The 19,316-nt window shown below is 42.3% G+C and overlaps 1 protein-coding gene across 1 annotated transcript in view; it reads right to left on the reverse strand.

Annotated features, from left to right (window-relative positions):
* Positions 1–6,980: 6,980 nt before the first annotated feature.
* The window catches only part of SYTL4 (synaptotagmin like 4), a 58,631-nt gene continuing 46,295 nt past the window's right edge, over positions 6,981–19,316 (reverse strand). The window contains exons 13-16 of the mRNA XM_008156542.3: positions 15,933–16,041; positions 13,815–13,914; positions 12,855–13,063; positions 6,981–8,542 (exon numbers count right to left, since the gene is read on the reverse strand). Coding sequence (XP_008154764.2) covers positions 8,367–8,542; positions 12,855–13,063; positions 13,815–13,914; positions 15,933–16,041 — 594 coding nt within the window. The 3' untranslated portion in view covers positions 6,981–8,366. The remainder of the gene's footprint in view (positions 8,543–12,854; positions 13,064–13,814; positions 13,915–15,932; positions 16,042–19,316) is intronic.

Below are 19,316 nucleotides of genomic sequence, written 5' to 3' on the forward strand. Positions count from 1 at the left end.
TGTTGTCACAAGTGGCAAGATTTCATTCCTTTTCATGACTGAGTAAATATTCCAGTGTGTTTGATTGTATGTTTGTGTGTATACACATATATATTAACTTCTTCTTTATCCATTCATCTACTGATGAACACCTAGGTTTCTTCCATATTTTGGCTATTGGAAATAATCTTTATCTTTCCTAGTGAGATTTTTTTTCCTTCATTTATTTCCTTACTAGAGGCCTGGTGTATGAGATTCGTGCAGTGGGGGCAGTCCTTTAGACTGGCCTGAGCCCTCTTGCAATCCAGGGCCCCTTGGGGGATGTCCTCCTGCAGCAGCAGAGGCAAGAGAGGCTCCCGCTACCACCGCTGGGCTCACCAGCCATGAGCCCAGATTCTGACTGAGTGGTGTTCCTCCTTTGGGAGTACAGTGACCACCAGAGGGCAGCTCCAGCATTGAGCATCTGCCCTCTGGTGGTCAGTGTGCATCATAGCGACCAGTTGTTCCGCTGTTCAGTTGATTTGCATATTGTGCTTTTATTATATAGAATTTCTAGTTTGGGCTTTCTTTTCCACTTAAAGAATTCCCTTTAACATTTTCTGTAATGTCAGTTTAGTGGTGATGAACTCCTTTAGCTTTTGCTTGTTTGGGAAATTTTTCATCTGTCCTTCAATTGTGAATGATAACCTTGCTGGGTAGATTATTCTTGGTTGTAGGTTTTGTCCTTTCATTGTGTTGAATACATTGTGCCACTCCCTTCTGGCCTGCAAAATTTCTGTTGAAAGTTAGCTGATAGTCTTATGGACATTTCTTTGAAAGTAACTTGTTATTTTTCTCTTGCTGCTTTCAAAATTCTCTCTTTAACATTTAACAATGTAATTATAATGTGTCTTGGTGTGGGTCTCTTTGTGTTCATCTTGTTTAGGACTTTCCACGCTTCCTGGACTTGTAAGTCTATTTCTTTCACCAGGTAGGGGAAGTGTTTTGTCATTATATCTTCAAATAGATTTTCAATATCTTGCTCACTCTCTCTTCTCCTTCTGGCACCTCCATGATACAAATGTTATATGTTTTAAGTTGTCCCAGAGGCTCCTTACACTTTCTTAACGTTTTTTATTCTTTTTTTCTTTTTGTTCTTCTGATTGTGTGTGTGTGTGTTTGTTTCCTCATATTCCAAGTTGCTGAGTTGATTCTCTGCATCCTCTACACCAGGGGTTCTCAAACTTTTTAAACAGGGGGACAGTTCACTGTCCCTCAGACCGTTGGAGGGCCGGACTATAGTTTAAAAAAAAAACTATGAACAAATTCCTGTGCACACTGCACATATCTTTTTTGAAGTAAAAAAACAAAACGGCAAAAACACCCACATGTGGCCCGCGGGCCATAGTTTGAGGACGCCTGCTCTACACTACTATTGATTCCATATAAATTATTCTTTATTTCAGTTAGTGTATTCTTCATTTCTGACTGATGCTTTTTCATGTCTTTGAAATTCTCACTGAGAACCTTTAAATTCTCACTAAGTCCCTTGAAGCTCTCATTAAGTTCTTGAGCATCCTTATAACCATTGTTTTTGAACTCTGTATCTAGTAGTTTTCTTGCTTCCATTTCATTAAATTATTTTTCTAGAAATTTCTTCTATTCTTTCATTTGTGACATGTTTCCTTGTCTCTGCATTTTGGCTGATTCCCTGTGTTTGTTTCTGTGTATTAGTTAGAGTTGCTATGTCTCCTGGAATTGGTGGAGTGGCCTTGTGTAATAGGTGTCCTGTAGGGCCTAGCGGCTCAGCCTTCCCAGTCACCTGAGCTGGGCAGTCTAGGTGCGCCCCTGTGTGGGCTGTGTGCACTGTCTTGTTATAGTTGAGCCTTAATTTTGGCATCAATGGAAGGAATTGACCTCCAGACCAATTGGCAGTGAGGACCAGCTATGACTACAGCAAAAGAGCTGCTGTGCAGGAAATACCCCTATGGAGAAGGACTTGCTTCAGTGGGGCTTTGGTGCTCACTAAGTCTGCCCCATGAGTGTGTCACTTGTGGATGTGTAGAGTTATAATCTGGCATGATCTGAAGCTGTCCACCAGGTGCACTGGCTCTGGGGCTTCCTAGAGGTTCAAAGTCAGCCACTGCCTGTGCCCTACACAAGCCACAGAGTGATCTGCAGATGGTTGCTACCTGTGTTGGGCTTAGAGGTGCCCAGGAGAGGCCAAACTGTGAACCAAGGCAGGCTTCTGCTAGTGCCAGGCCTGGGACTGCTTATCAAGTGATATGGGGCATGCTGAGTCCAGCTGCTACTTGTTTGAGAGATTTTAGGAAAGTCTGAAACCTGAACCAGGACTGGCCATTCATATGGAAAAGCCACTGCAAACAGCTTGGATAGGGCAGCAAATTGGGTGAAGCAGGGTCTCAGGGAATCATCAGGGCAGGGAAAACAGTGTGAGGCAGATTGATGGAGACTCAGATATGGTGTTTGCCACTCAGCTATGTGGTGGAGAAAGTTTCAGCATAGAAACAATGACCTCTGCAAGAACTTTTGTCTGGGAGAAAGCTGCCCCTGAGTTTTTGCCCCAATGGCAGACAATTTAGTTCCTCCCCATATGTCCCTGGATCCTTTCAAGCTGCTGCCTAAGCACTGGAGCTCAGAGGGAGTGAGTCCCTGTGCTGGTCCTTTAAGAGGAACTGTCTGGGTCTCTAGCAACCTCTGTGTCACTCAGCCACAGTCCCTGCTGGTTTTTATAGCCCGAAGTTACAGGGACTTCTCTTTCCAGCACTGGAACCTTGGGCTGAGGGTCTGGTGTGTGGCTGGGATATCCACAGCCAAGATATCCCTCCCAATTAAAAAAACACCACACGTGGGTGTCAGACCAGCCTAGTCCAGCCTCCACCCCTCCTACAAGTCTCAATGTGCTTTCATCTTTAATTCTCTAGTTGTAGGTCTTCCATACAGCCAGATTTTAGGTGGTTCTGAATGATGGCTCTTCTGTATTTTAGTTGTAATTTTGATGTGGTTGTGGGAGGATGCAAGTACCACATTTACCTACCCCACTAGGTGTAGCAGATCAGGAGCCATTTGAAAGGGTGCTAGCCTGGGTGGGTCCTCAGGAACATGCCAAGGAGGGGTGAACCGTGTTAGCAAGCTTAATGGAGAAATAGTGTCTGCCAGTGTCTGACCAACTAGGTTAAAGAAAGGGAGAAATTGTCACCCACCAGCAACTCTGACTCAGGAGAAAGTTCTGACAGATCTGTGTCCCTCCAGTACATACCCTAAAATTAGTCTCAATGTATCACCTTTATATATGACCTAAGTGCTTTTCAAACTTCTGCCTCTGTGCCAGGACTCAGAAAGAGCACAACATGGGTTTCCTACAGCCCTTTGGCTCTCCAAGACATAAGCACCTAGATTTTTCAAAGCCAGTTGTTATGGTGGTTCCTCTTCCTAGTGCAGTTCCCAAGCTAGGGCTTGGACCACTCACTCTTCTAGGACAACCTCCACTGTTGTGATACCCCTCCCATTTGTGAGTCACCACATGGAGAGTGGAGGGTAGGGTAGGTTATGACTAGTCTTAGACTGTACCCCTCCTACTAATTTCAATGTGTCTTTTTCTTTATATCCGTAGTTGTAGAAAATCTTTTCTGCTAGTCTTCAGGCCATTGTCAGAGATAGCTGTTCTATATGTAGTTGTAGTGTTTATGTCAATGAGAGGAGGTAAGCTCAGGATCTTCCTACTCCACCATCTTGAACTCAAAGCCAGGAGCCTGGCTCTTGAATGCCAATTTAGCTTGTCTGTGAAATGTCATTCCTTGTTGTTGGTACACTGCCCCCCAAACAAACGTGTCTCTGGATGAGATCACCAACAACTGACCGTGTTTTAAATGGTTCCTCTACCCTCAGGTGGCAATAGAGGGCAGCACCATCATAACAAACAGGACACCTTAGCAAGTGTAGCTGAATTTTCCTCATAGGTTAACTGTATCATTGGTGGTTGGGGAAGCTTCAAAACATTCTTGGACTTGTCATTTCACCTTTTAGGGCATTAGTCTACAAATGCTATGTTTACCATTGCTTCATCTAAGAGTTGGGAAAATGCTACTATGAGTGGGAGCTTAGGAAGAAAAATCAGGCCAGAGCAGAATGCTTTCTTTGGCCCCACCCAACCTCTTCTTACTGAGCCTCTAGTCCCATAGTAAAAGGTGGTCAAAGGTGGTCAAGCTCTCAGAGGAGCTCCAAGCTCATGATCTAGGAACACTTGAAAGCACCACTGCAAGCCTCAGTAAAACTAAACAATGGAAAAGGCACAAAAAAGATAGCCTAATTTATTAAGTTCATCAGATAATCACTTTTAAGAGATGAGCATAGAGCAGATGGGAGCTACAGCAGCACAAATCTAGCCTTAGGGGCCAGGCATGAAAGTAAATTTAAGGCAGGGCTATTGGGAAGTGTGGCTATACTCAGACCCCTGCTCTGGCTTCAGGCACACTTAACAGTCTGTCAGTGTTTTAAAGAAAAGTGTTCTTCTCTGTGCTGCAGAGGACCTTCTGTTCCACACTCATGGAAGGGACCTAGTGTCATGGTTAAGAGCCAGCACACTTTCTGATTTAGCTCTTCCCAGGGGGTCATCAGTGAAAAATTAGAGGAGAAAAGGAAGCAGGCTGGGTAGAGAGGCAGAGCTTATGATGTTTGAGCATTCACTATATGCCAGGTGCCATTCTAAACATTCTATTGATTGACTCTGAAATGTTAACAAGAAACTTATAAGATAGGCACTATTATTATTCCCATTTTTCAGATGAGGAAACTGAAGCACAGCGAAGTTAGGCAACTTGCCTAAGACCAGACAGCTAGTAAGTGGCAGAGTCAGGATTTAAACAAAAGTAGTCTGGCTCTAGAGTCAATGTTCTTAAATATTATGCTATACTGCCCCTACCTCTTTTTCTACTTTTCATTTAAAGACAGCTGACAACTCGAAGCAAGGAGAAATATTTCACCTTCTATATATAATCTTACTCAGACACAAGACTTCAGTGTGGACCCAGGAGGAGAGGCTCTTAAGTTGTAAAAATTCATTCCCCAAAGCAGAGCAATGGGACATAAATCATGAGCCCAGAACATGTGGGGCCAGTGGTAAGTCATAGAAATGCTGTTTCTATTGGGGGTGGGAGATTTAGTGGAAATCTTTTAAAAATGCAAAATAAAAAGTTAGGCAGTTGCTGAGTGGAATGAGACACAGAAGAAATTATCAAACTTGGACCAAAAAGGTCCCTTTCTTCCTCTTCCCTAAGGGAAGTATAGGAGTTGTGAAAGGCAGGAGGCAAGTTTTGGGCAAAAGGCAAAATACAATGAGTTTATGTCAGAAGTCTCCGGTCAGACAGAGTCTATTGTTCTAAAGGTAATTGAATGCCCTTCCTTATCTTTATCATTAACATGCCAAGTGGCAAGCCAGGGCATACAAGCAGTCAAAGGCCCAATGATAACATACTGCCTCCTGAACAGAGTTCCCATCGGGGCCTGACTCTCACGTATAAATGCTTTAAAAAATTGAAAAGCTTTTGTTTTGTTTTACAATAGTTAAGGCAAGTCAGTCTTGCTTTCTTTAGGCAGTTTCACTGCAACCTCCTTTAAATTATAATTGACAAAATCTCAGCTCCTTAAGTAGGGAAAGGAGAGAGCAGAATTAGGCCCACTGCCAGACCCAAAGGGGCTAGCTCCACCCTGACCGTGTCCATACCTCTGCTTCTGTTCTTCTCTGTTCCCTTCTCTGCCACTCTCCTCCTAACTATTCAGTTAGTCAGCTGGCTAGGTAACTTCCAAAGCAATCTGATTGTCCTATTTTGTAAAATAAACTTATTTCTTCGGGATATTTTAGAAGACAGGAAGCATTCCTTCCTTGGAATCTTCATCCATAACACACATATCATCCTTGCAGGAAGAAGCATGGTACTATAGAGTCAGACCTTGATTCAAATCCTAACTCTTGCCTTGACTTTCCTCTGTAAAAAGGTAAATGTTTCTACTTCATATTGTTCTTGGAGAAATTAAAGCAATAATATGTAATATACCTAGCATAAAGCCTTGTACACAGAAGTTATTAAACATATACTAACTAGAGGCCAGCTGCACAAAATTGTGCACTCGTGGGGGGTAGGGACCCTCAGCCCGGCCTGTGCCCTCTCACAGTCTGGGAGCCCCATGATCGATCGCACCAAAGAGGTAGGCCCCATCTACCTGCTGCAGCCTGCCAGCCAGTGGTCTGGGCCTCCCTCTTTAGGGTGATCATGGAGCCCCCCGATTAATCAATCGCCCAGCCGGCCGGTGGCCTCGCCTCCCTCTGCAGGGTGATCATGGAGCGATGGCTGGGCCCCCAACCAATCACATCACACCTGCCTTGGCTGGCCTGGCACCAGTGGGTGTCATAGCATGGTCGTCCGGAAGGTCGTCCACAAGGTCGTCTGAATGGTCCTTCTGCTGTTTGGTTGATTTGCATATCACACTTTTTACACAAGAGGTCAAAAGTCACATAGACCTACCTAGAAACCCAGAGCCTTATTTCTCAGATGGATTACTTAGCATATGTGTTATTTATCTCTCAAAACAAAATAATGGTAGTAAGAGTGAAGGAAAAGGCTCTATATCTCCTAGAGAAGTTGAAGGATCAAGAAAGAAACACAGCTTGGAACATTTCCCCTGTGTACACCCCTCCAGCATGTGGTTGGGGGGGCACAAAGCTAAAGGAGGAGTTCTCTTGGTACTTGAGAAAAAGAAAAGTGGTGCCACTTTTAAGATGGCTTCTCAGTTCTTTCCCTACATACAATGGATCAGAGCTCAGTGGAGGCATCGGAAAGCAATGTGGGGAAAGGGAAATTTTCTTTGAATCTGTATACAACGGTTAGGGAAGGGCATTTGTCACTTTGTTCCTTATCCTTCAAGCCACATGAAAAACAACAATAGGAAGTCAGGACATCAGAGACAAAAGCATCTATAGAACCAACAAATGCAAACACTTAACAAGTGAGAACACTTTATTGAAGAACAAGTACATTTCAGGGGGTGGAGAACAAAGGAGCAAGTTACAGCACAGTATCTCAAGTTTGCCTTCCATTACAATATCAATCCATACCAAATAACCCTTTTAAAAACACTCCCAGTCAGTTCACATATATAGCAGAGTCAGTGAGTGAGCACATGACAAGACTGACAGGTATTTCTTCTCCGGTATAGACTTCTTTCAAAAAATGACTATGTAGATACACATGGGAGAATAAAAAGGTCAGTTTGGAACAGTAAGTTTTAGAAAAATGAACCTTAGCTCATTAAAATCCTTCTTAGAAAGGTCTCAACATATCACTCCCATGTTAAATCTAGGTTAAGATTAGGAAACAATAGAAAAAATAAGATCTGAAACCATTTCAAGAAAGAAGTCAGAATACATTATCTCGGAGAACTAACAGTGCCCAACCCGGAGAAACACTGGACCAGTTTACACAGTACTTGGCTATTCTGGTGGACAAAATGGTATGTAGACCATATTCTGTTTGGTAATACATTGTGGACACAAACACTAAGAAAGATGTGGTACATGTTGAGAATGAAGATGTCTTGCCTTTCATTAGAGAAATGAGCTCTCCAACAACCACTGTAACAGTTTAAATGCAAAGAATTCAACACAGACTGGAAGACACTTCAGCCTCAGTCACTCTGGTCCTCTGGAACCACCAAGAACTACTTGCTGCGCATGTCCATGACTTGGTCTAAAGGCTATTATTTAATTAAAGTGCTCTTTTAAAAGCAGCCCCATTATAAGGTATAGTGAAGGTGTCTAGAACCAGAAGGAACTGAATAATTTTCTTACCATTTCACAAAAATCATTAGACTCAAGCAAGGTGGAAACTGATTAAAAAACAAGAGGAGTTAAAAGCAAAGTTCTAGAAATTTGTCAAGGTAGAAAAGGAATTAAAAGCATAAATTAGAGAGGAAGGAGAGGACCTACTCACCTTTCTACCATCTTCTCCTGTCTTTAGTAACCCAACCCTGCTTCCCAGATCCTTGGCCTCAGACCAGGAACACATTTAAACATAGATTATTACTAATGCCAGAGGCAGCCAGGGCTTCCTAGGGAAGTAGGAACAAGGATAATAAGACAGAAGATAAAAAAGTTATTTTAAAACATTTTAGAAGTTAATTAAAACTCAGAAAGATATAAGAATGGACTTGGCAAGTATACTAGCTTACGCACAAATAAAAACATTTTGAAGAGACCCTTATTCTTGAACCTGTTTTCAAAAGAGGAGCATGTCTGCAACACTCTAGCATAGTGAGATTTATAGAAATACATATTTGTATACACATAGACATAATACACATATTAAATTATAAATCTTTACTCTTGGTTTTCTTCACTTTCTCTGACTTTCTCTGGCCAACTCATAAACCGGCTTCTGCTTGGCCATCGAGGAACGAAGTTGCAGAGTCCCTTCTGCCCAAGACCCTGGGTACTGTCGCATCTTCTGCCACAAGCTCACTTCTTCCCCAGTCGAGTCCATCCAGTCCACCACTTCCCCATTACTGATCCCTGAAAAGAAACACCAGAGGAGGCTGAACAGGAACCCCACCCCTTAGCTCACCAGAAAAGATGGGTTTACTACAAGGATAGCCAGCCACCCCATAAAAGACAGTGTGCTATGAAGATGGACTAATAGGGACAGCAGACTTCCCTGGGAAGTATTCTCCAATGATTCTGCACAGCTATTCCTGAGACTATGTCAAGAGGCTTCTGATTAATGAAATGGTACTCCAACTGGGACACCAATAGTTAGAGACCTCTTATTCTGAGGCTGGTGAGGAGCTCTGGTGTCTGAGAACTCACCTCATGCCAGTGCTATTGCCCTTCTGTTATTGCCAACTTGACTTAAATGTTTTGTGTGGTGGTGTGTGTGGGTTTTTTTAATAATAAATATTTATTGTTCAGATTATTACAGGTGTTCCTCTTTTTTTCCCCCTCATAGCTCCCCTCCACCTGATTTTCCACCCTACCCCATGCCCTTACCCCCCGCCACTGTCTTCATCCATAGGTGTAAGATTTTTGTGCAATCTCTTCCTGCACCCCTCAGACCCCCTTCCCCCTGAGAATTGTCAGTCCACTCCCTTTCTATGTCCCTGATTCTGTTATATTCACCAGTCCATTCTGTTCTTCAGAATTTTTATTCACTTGATTTTTAGATTCACTTGTTGGTATGTATGTATTTGATGTCTTTTTGTTGTTCATAAGTTTTACCTTTACTTTTTTCTTCTTCTTCCTCTTCTTAAAGAATACCCTTCAGCATTTCCTGTAATCCTGGTTTGGTGGTGATGAACTCCTTTAGCTTTTTCTTGTCTGTGAAGCTCTTTGTCTGACCTTCAATTCTGAATGATAGCTTTGCTGGGTAGAGTAATATTGGTTGTAGGTTCTTGCTATTCATCACTTTGAATATTTCTTGCCACTCCCTTCTGGCCTGCATAGTTTCTGTTGTGAAATCAGCTGACAGTTGTATGGGTACTCCCTTGTAGGTAACTAACTATTTTTCTCTTGCTGCTTTCAAGATTCTCTCTTTGTCTTTTGCCCTTGGCATTTTAATTATGATGTGTCTTGGATGGTCCTCTTTGGATTCCTCGTTTGGGGTTCTGTATGCTTCCTGAACTTGTCAGTCTATTTCTTTCACCAGGTATGGAAAGTTTTCTGACATTATTTCTTCCAATAGGCCTTTAATATCCTGCTCTCTCTCTTCTTCTGGCACCCCAAAAATTCAGATGTTGGTATGCTTAAAGCTGTCCCAGAGGCTCCTTACACTATCCTCACACTTTTGTATTCTTCTTTCTTTCCACCTCTCTGGTTGAGTGTTTTTTGATTCCTCATATTCCAGTTCTTTGGTTTGACTCTTGGGGTACATTGATCTACAGTTGAGTTTCTGTATATTCTTTATTTCAGACAGTGTATGCTTAATTTCTGACTGGTCCTTTTCCATTTTTTTGGCATTCTCATTAAGGTCCTTGATGGTCTCACTAAGTTCCTTGGAGGTCTCTTCAAGTTTCTCAATGGTTTTTAGAAAATTCTTGAGTAACCTTATAAATGTGGTTCTGAACACTGTGTCGTCCAGTAGTTTACTTTCCTCCATGTCTCCCGTTCGTGATATGCTTCTCTGTCTCCACATTTTGGCTGCCTCCCTGTGTTGATGGAGTGGCTTGGTGTGGTAGGTGACCTATAGGGGCCAGTAGCTCAGTTTCCCCAATCACCCAAGGTGGTCGCTCTTAGTACACCCCTTTGTGGGCTGAGTGTAAAGTCTTGGTGTAGTTAAGTCTTGATTGCTGTTGGTACACTGGGAGGAATTGACCTCCAGGCCAATTGGCTGTGAGGACCCGCTGTGTCTATAATGGGAGAACTGCTGTGCTAGAGACACGCTTATGGTGCAGGACTTGTTTCATTGGGGCTTTGGTGCTGAGTCCGCCTCCCGAATGTGTCACTTATGGGTGTGAGGAGTTGAAATCTGGTGTCTCACACTGACCACTAGGTGCATTGGCTTCTGGATCTCCAATGGGGTGCAGGTCAGCTACTGTCTGAGGCTGCCCTGCAGGTGCTACAGTGAGAACCACAGTCCTCTCCTCCCTGCTTGGAGCTTGGAGGCTTTGGCGCTGTCTCTACCGGGTTGCCAGTTTACTAGGTTAAACTGCAATAGAGAAGGCCATTCATATGCAAAAGCCACTGCTTGGAGCTTGGGTATTTTGGTGGATTGTGCGGGGTGGAGTCTCAGGGCGTCACTAGGCTAGGGTGTGGCAAACAGCGATGGCTGGCCATGAGCCGTCTCGACCGCGTCCCCACGTCTCGTGCCCCGGCACAGCAAAAGGTTATTCTTGCACGCAGCTCTGCAAGCAAGCCACCCTCACTTTCCAACCCGATGGCAGACAGCCCAGTTTCTCCCCAGAAACTGGATTTCAGAGAGATCGGGAGCTTGTCTCTCTTCGGGCCGAAGAAAGCAACGCCCGCTGCCAACCGGGCTCCTCCACCAGCTGGCCAACCGGGCTCCGCCACCAGCTCATATCCCGTGCGCGCCCCCGTACCTCAGTTTTTCAGTGTTTGTACCCTGAATGCCTTTTTTCTTTCTGTCTAGTTATAGAGCCTCCAGTCAGCCAGCTTTTCCCGTGGTTCTGGGCGATAAACGTTTTGTCTCTTAGTTGTAGTTATGAAATTGAATTGACGGCAGCAGTTAAAATGTTTACCTACGCTACCATCTTGGATCTTCCTGTGTATGTTTTTAATAAAGAAGCTGAACACCTTTTTTCTCTAGCTGTAAACTCCAGGCCTGAAGTTAGGATTGTATGTAGCCTCATTACTATTCTCTTGTACATTCATTCAATAAACATTTATTGAGTGCCGACTATTTGCCAGTACTCTTCTAGTCTCTAGGGAATATAGTGGTGAGGAAAGCAGAAAAAGTCTTGCCTGTAGGTGGCTTACATTTGAATAGGAAAGACAGAAAATATCCAAGTAAATCAATAAGAGTAATTCAGATAAGGAGGTAAATGTCATGAAGTTAGTAAACAATGTGATTTGTAGTGCGTAGAGCAGGGCATCCTTTAGATGGAGTGGTCTGAGGGCCTCTATGAAAAGGAGACATTTGAGTCAAGATCTGAAGGACAGGAAGGAGCCAGCCTTTCCAGACAGGGAGAACACTAATTGCTGAGGTTATAAAGTGGGAATAAGCTTGATATATTTGGAGAGCAGAAAGAAAGTCATTGTGGTTGGAGCATAGTGAGTAAGCAGGAGAGATACAGAGATGGATCATAAAGGAACAGAGAAGGTCTAGATCATATGGGGCCTGTAGGCATGCTGAGAACTTTGTTCTAAGTGCAATAGGAAGCCACTGAAGGGTTTTAAGCAGGGAGCTGACATGAACTGGCTTATATATGTAAAAATATCATCCTAGATGTTTTGTGTTAAATGCTTTGTATGAGTTAATATATAATTACTATTTAAGGCCACAGGAATGCAGAGACTATAGAGAAAAGAAAAGGATCTAAGACTATGCCTTAAGAAACACCAACATTTAGAGTTTGTGTATAGAATGAGGAAACTACAAAGAAAATTGAGAAGGTGAGCAGTGAGTTAAAAGGGAATCAAGAGTATAATGGTTTGATTAAAAGCTAAGTATTTCAAGAAAAGGGAAGTGATCAGCTACGTTGAATAGCACTTAAAATTCTAGTAAGAGTAAAACAAAACTTTGGCAGAAGCAATTGCTCAGTGGAGCGGTGGGACAGAAGTCAGCTCACAGTGGATTGAAGACTAAAGAAGAGGTGAGGGAGTGGAGATAATTATTTTTAATAAGTTAAAGGGGAGTTGTAGGATTAAGGGAAGGTTTATGTTTTTCAAAATCAGAAATACCAGAGCATATCTGTTTTCACCTCAGTAGGGAGGAAGAGAGAATGAAACTGATCAGTCAGGAGAGATAGGAGATTCCAGAAGTGAGGTCATTGAGAGGTGAGGATATAATTCAAACATTTGGAAAGAGATTGGCCTTTGCTAGAAAGGACCCTTCTTTCATTATGACAGGATGGAAGATGGAAATTATAGGTACAGATATAAGTAGGTTTTCAGATATTTTTGGGGGGAAGATGATGGATGGTGTTCCTGGAAATCAGGGTCACATTTATCTGTACACATAAGAAAGAGTACATGAGCTGTATTCCTCTAGGCCTGTACGTAGTAGGTACTCAATAAATATTGGTTGAACATTAATTCAAAGAAAAGAAGACAACTCCTGTCATAAAGAATCTTTGTAGAGAGGAAGTTAGTTATATTGGGAGTGAAATGTACAAAAGGCCTTTAAGATATTGAGAAGGGGAGAAGCTCTCACCTGTGCCAACACCCAGCCTGACCCCTCCCAGGAAGTCATTGCTGGCCAGGGGCTCCCGGTCCCACACAGTCAGTTCCAGGCACATGTGTTGTAGATCTTCCAGCTTCACACCATTGTAGACAAATGTATGGTTGTAGTGGGGATTCAGGGTCTTCTTCATCACAGGAGTTTTACGCTTACTGGCCTTATTCCTCATGGGAAGGAGGTATCTGGCAGAGGGCGGGGAATAATCAACAACCTACTCAAGTTTGGCAATATGTATCTAAATTCTCCTTTCCACTACCACAGGCCTAGCTCAGGGATGTGTGAAAACTCTCAGATCCTAATATAAATATTCCTGCCTTGGAATCTGAAGCAGAGTTCCTACTACCCCCACTAGATCATTCATTTGATTCAATTCCTTCAACCTGGAGAGAAAATTAATATGTTATTCTATTTAAAATATTATATTAAATTAAAAATGGATTTTAAATATCTGTTTACATTTCTTTTGGGCAAGGTCTTCTTTAAATAAAACCAATGTTAGTAATTATAGGTATAGCCAAACATGATTTACTTGAGAACTTAATTCAGGGGGTGATCTATAATTTGGGGAAAGCTAGCATTGCTTAAATATTGTAGGGAACAAAGTAATGAGTCCCCAAATCTTAACTGTCAGGGGACAGATGTTTTTTATTATTAAGGATTAATTAAGAGTATAAGTCTGTAACAAAGGAAAAGCCAAACCTATCTGTCTCCACCCTCTTCTTTGGCATTCAGCACTACAATCCAGTCCAAACTGAGCTTAGACCAGTACAAATGTGGTAGTGGTGGGTTTGCAGTAAATTTCAGGGAAAATATTGCTTGCTGGAGGTGGTAGAACACACAAGTATAATATCCACAGAGAAAGGTTAAATTGGGCTTCTCCCTTAGCTCTCTTATCCTAAAACTGGTTAATTTCATGCTGGTCCAGGGACTCACCCCTTGACAAAGCTGTCTGAAGTCCCTCCTGATTTGGCAGCCGTCAGGTTCTTGGCTTCTTTGATCCATACCTGGAGCTCTCCCCCTTCCCCACCTTTACCTGTAAGGGATGTCAGCCATAGCAAATAGTGAGCCCCTACACCTCCAGACTTCTCTTGAGCTTTATCTATATAGCATTTCCTTCCCTTGCTCCTGAAGGCAGCAAGCTCCATAACTGGACTGCACCTGGCCCAGATTCTCAGTACCTAGCAGAGTTCCTGACAGTAAGCAATAAATGCTCAATTAATAAAAACAACAGCAATAAATGCTTATAGAAAACTTGCTATGTGTCAGATTAAGCATTTAATTATTAAATGTTAAGCATTTAATTATTAAAATAACCCTATTATCTATAAAATAGGGTTATAGATGAGAAAATTGAGCCTTAGAGAAATAAAGTTGCCTAATATTAGTTGAATGGTTAAAACAAGAGGACTCCTCCACTGTGTTCTTGATCCTACTCCCACTTCACAGGATTCATCAGTCATCATTAATTTCAACCCCCATCTCCCATTTTTAATATCTGTTTTTCCACTGGTCCCTTCCCTTCTGTCTAAATATCTGCTAATCTCATCTCTCCTTTTGAAAATATATTTTAAAAAGAAAAATGCCTTTCAACCTTGTCTCATTTTCAGGCTATTCTCTATGTCTCTCCTTTCTTTTGCCATCAATTATCCTGAAAAAAAAAAGGAATCCACACTCAATACCTCTACTTCTTTGCCTCATTCACTCTGCCCAGTTTCTACTGAAATCTGGTTTCTGCTTTAACATCCATAAGCCATGTCTTCTCAATCCTCATTGGGCCTGACCTCCCAGTAGTATTTCAGTACTGTTGACAAATCCCACTCCCTTCTTCAAGCTCTATCCTGGCATTGCTCTCTCCTGATAACCCCCTATCTCACTGGCTTTTCTTTCTCTCTTCAACCTTTATGATGGTGACATTTCAAATGGCTCTATCCTTGCCTCTCTTCTCTAGTCATTTTGCACAACCTCCTTGGGGATGTAATTGATTCCCCACATCCTATAGTTAGACTTTGATGTAGGTATCTTTTTAAAGAACTTTGGGTTTCTATTACCAATACATAAATTTCAACTCCTTACTATTAGGTTCAAGGCCCTTTTCAGTGGAGCTCTAGCCTCAGCAACAATTTCAGCCCCACTCCCATATCTATATCCTATAACTCTAGCCCCACTGAAAAAAGGACTTCACTCCTTCACACTCACATACACCCCACATTTACCATGATCATGCTATTTTCTCTTCTGGAAATGTTTTTCTCTCCTCATCCTCTTCCTTTTATGCCTGATAAAGTCTTAAGTCCAGTTTCATCATTACTTTCTCTTTAAAGCTCTCCCAAACTTAAGCAGAAAGAATTATCACTCCTGCATCTGTATTCTTTTTGCATATGACTTTCTTGCTAAACTAAGCTTCTCAATGGGGGCAAATATCATGTCTCATTCATCTACATATCCATAGTCACTAGCACAGTGCCTGGTATGTTGATTCACTCTTCCTCAGCCTTCAACTTCCTGTCCCTCATTCTTTAACACCTCTTACAGCCATCCTTTCTAAGCCCCAAGGTTTCAGTTCTGTGCTGCCCTCTTAGTAGCTTGCCACAGCTGGACCAAGACCAAGTTAGTTTAATAACCTAAAAAATTAAATGCCAACCCTGAGGCATTCCCTTCTGGTTAAAAAATGCAGAAAAGGCGCCGAAACCGGTTTGGCTCAGTGGATAGAGCGTCGGCCTGCAGACTCAAAGGTCCCGGGTTCGATTCCGGTCAAGGGCATGTACCTTGGTTGCGGGCACGTCCCCAGTAGGGGGTGTGCAGGAGGCAGCTGGTCGATGTTTCTCTCTCATCGATGTTTCTAACTCTCTATCCCTCTCTCTTCCTCTCTGTAAAAAATCAATAAAATATTTTAAAAAAATGCAGAAAAGGCTTACTTAGTAAGTAAAGGAATCTTCCCTAGAAGATGATCCAGGGCTCAACTCAATGTGATCTCTCCAACAGTGCTAGCCACCTCAGACAGATCCTTTACAGAAGATAAGGGCTAAACCCAGAGCCCCAAAGAAAACTCACTCTTTTTCCGGTCACCTCCAACAGGGAGTTTGGAGGCTGGGATGTATTTCAATGAAACCACCAACTCGCCTTTGTGTGATGGCAAGCCAGTCAGGGACTCAGCACTGATCTGAAACACAAGGAAACCCAAGGTCAAGCTGGGCTTTTCAGGAGTTGTTGGGACCTCTTTCTGAGGAGATTCTAAAATTATCCCCCCAAACAGCTTCACAGCATGAGGATCCTTCTCCTTATGAATATAATCCAGGGTCCCTAGGCCATGACAGTCACAGGTTTCTAAGGCAATTTCTTCAGAAGGAGATGCAGAAGAACCAACTAAAAGTCTTCTGCAATGCCCACTATTTTACTACTTGGTGATACACCTACTAGATTCCAAACACCCTCACAGGTCTTCCAGCAAGCTTGTCACACAAACTCACAGGGGACTGACACCATGATGAAGGATTCTACTACGAGTATTGTTAGTAATAGCCAAAAAGTGGAAACAACTTAACATATCAATCAATATAGGAAAGGTTAAATGAGTGTTTTTAATGCCCTCATATGGCATATGGAATGCAATCATCAAAAGAATGTGGTGAATCTGTACACACTGACATGGAAAGATATCCAACATGTTAACCCTACCAGACATGAGGCCCTGAACCTAACTGTCCCCTATACCTGGGCTCCTGAGCATTAAAGAGAAAAAAGCAACATGATATAGAAAAATGTTAGTCACATGCAAACAAGTGGTTAGAATAAGATGGAACTTGGAGACATTGTAGAAAATAGGTCTACCTTTCATCTAGCGCCAATATTCCACCTCAGAGTCTGAATCAACCAAAGTATCGACCACCTGTTGGACTGTGATAAGCCTAGACCTACTTCGCTTTCCTGTTGAAGTGCTTGGTTCATCAGCCACTCGTTTCATTGTGAATTTTCAGAATTTTTTCACATCAAACCACACAAAGTCAATTCAAACATATGGGGGCAGACATTTGCAATGGCTAACTATGAGGTTTGACCACGACTGGTTGGTTATTTTTAGTTTGTGACGCATTTTTTTCATATACCAGGCAAAGTACCGAAAATTAGGTACAGCGGTATAGCGGCAGATTCAGAAATTACCGAAAAATCGGTACAGCGGTCTGGTGGGGTTAAGTTACTAAAGCAAGATGCAGAAAAGTATCCCACTTATCTAATAAAGATGGAATATGCTAATTGACCATCACACCTTCAAAAAGATGGCGGTGCCCACAGCCAATAAGGAGGGGATATGCTAACTGACTGCCACGCCCTCAAAGATAGCAGCACTCACAGCCACAAGATGGCAGCACCCAGTCCCCTCAGCCCTGCTGGGGCGGCAGGCACGCAGCAGGGCCGGGTTCACCCCCAGGTGGGTCTGGCCACTCCGCACACCTGCCTCCAGAGTCCCCCAGTCCCCTCAGCCCCCCAGCCTCCCAGGGCCGGCCCGAGGTGCAGGGAAGCCTTGGATGGTGGCTGCCTAGCCACCTAGGGCCACCCAAGGCTCAGGTAAACAGGGCTAGCCGAGGCTTGCACTGCCGGCAGTGGCAGCAGCAGAGGTGTGATGGGGGCACTGCCTTCCCCTGATCACCAGGTCGCCTCCCACCCCTGAGGGCTCCCAGACTGTGAGAGGGGGCCGGCCGGGCTGAGGGACCCCCCTCTAGTGCATGAATTTTCATGCACCAGGCCTCTAGCATTAAAATATATTCATATTTGTACATATGTATATATGTATGTAAGAAATGATTATTATCATTATCACTTAAATAGTACTTACTCTGTGCCAGGCACTGTTATAAGTACTCTAAGTATATCATTTTGTTTAATCCTCAAAATAGTCCCTATTAAATAGTTACTATTGTTCCCATTTTACAGATTATGGAACAGGGGAACAGAGAGGTTAAGTAATTTGCCCAAGTTTACACAGTAATTGGCAGAGGCAGGATTCAAATTCAGGCATTAACCACTCTACTACACTGCACAGAAACCCCCGCAAAGGATACAGACAAACTTAACACTTGTTTCTTCAAAGGAAGGGAATGGAATGGTAAAAGAAAAGAGGGCTTTCACATTTTATTCTGTATATTTCTGTATAGAGAATAGCATGTATCACTTTAATGACCTTCAAAGAAACATTTTCTTAAAGAAAGCTTCTCATAAAAAAATTGAGGGCTAGATGGAACTCTGTTACAAGGACTTGAATATGCAGCAATTTTTTATTTCAAATTTATTTATGTTACTTTTGATTAATGACTATCTCTATCACTAGAATATAAATGCCAGAAGTACAGGAATCAAGCCTGTTCATCCTAGTATACCCAACACTTAGCAAAGTTCCTGGCACATAGTACATGCTCCATAAATATTTACTGAATGAATGCAAAAGTGAATGAATGAATGTCCTGGATGAACAGCAAGTGGTCTTTCATCTTTGGCTGTGGGTAGCAGAACTGCTTTACTCTATTGGCTCTTTCAGGATGGCTCTGTTCTTTATGCTTTAGTATCTTGAGCATGAGCTGATGCACACTAGAAATGCCCTTTCACCTGCCTGTGTTCACCAGGGCTCCTCTAAATGAGGTCCTTATCGTTGACTACATCAATGCCAGGAGGGCATAATCCTTATAACTTTAGAAAAATGTACCGCATACCCAGAATGCACAAAGTTTAGTGTATGGGTGAGAGAAAGAAAAGGGAAGTAATAGTAGTTATCAGAGGGAAAGAGGGTTGCGGGGAGGACATAGAGAGTAAAGGGGGTCAAATGCAAGGTGATGGAGGAAAATTAGATTTCAGGTGGTAAGAACACAATAGAGTACACAGATTTCGTATTATAAAGTTGTACACATGAAATTTGTATAATGTTGTTAACCAATGTTACCCCAATAAATTCAATGTAAAAAATAATAAAGGTGGTGAATGCCTGGAAGAGAATATTGATTGGGAGGCAAAAAGATTACTGGGGGAAAAAACAAATGAACTAGAGACAATAAATGTAGAATGTTTTAAGTTAAAATAGATATGTAATATTGAAATGGTCTTTGTATTGTTTATAAAATGTCTACAAAATTTAAACTGTGAACTTCAGTGGACTCTTAAGAATTGGATTTAGCCTTAGTTGGAAATTGGTGTGTTTGTTTCAGTAATATATCTTCATTCTGGTTCAAAATAATTGCAAAGAGCAAATACCTCCATTTTAATGCAGCTTTAATTTGATGTGAAGCATTTTTATTGGCAGTAGTTCATGATGGTTTGTACTACCATTTCTAATATAATTATATCAACTGTAGGCCCTTAAGAGAACGACTGTGTGCCAAATGCTTAAGAAATTCTAAATTTCTAACAATATGTTATAGTTCTGTGATAATTTCTTTCCTGTTTTTACTA

The sequence above is a fragment of the Eptesicus fuscus genome, chromosome 1 (assembly GCF_027574615.1).
Source record: "Eptesicus fuscus isolate TK198812 chromosome 1, DD_ASM_mEF_20220401, whole genome shotgun sequence".
In the NCBI taxonomy this organism is placed as follows: domain Eukaryota; kingdom Metazoa; phylum Chordata; class Mammalia; order Chiroptera; family Vespertilionidae; genus Eptesicus; species Eptesicus fuscus.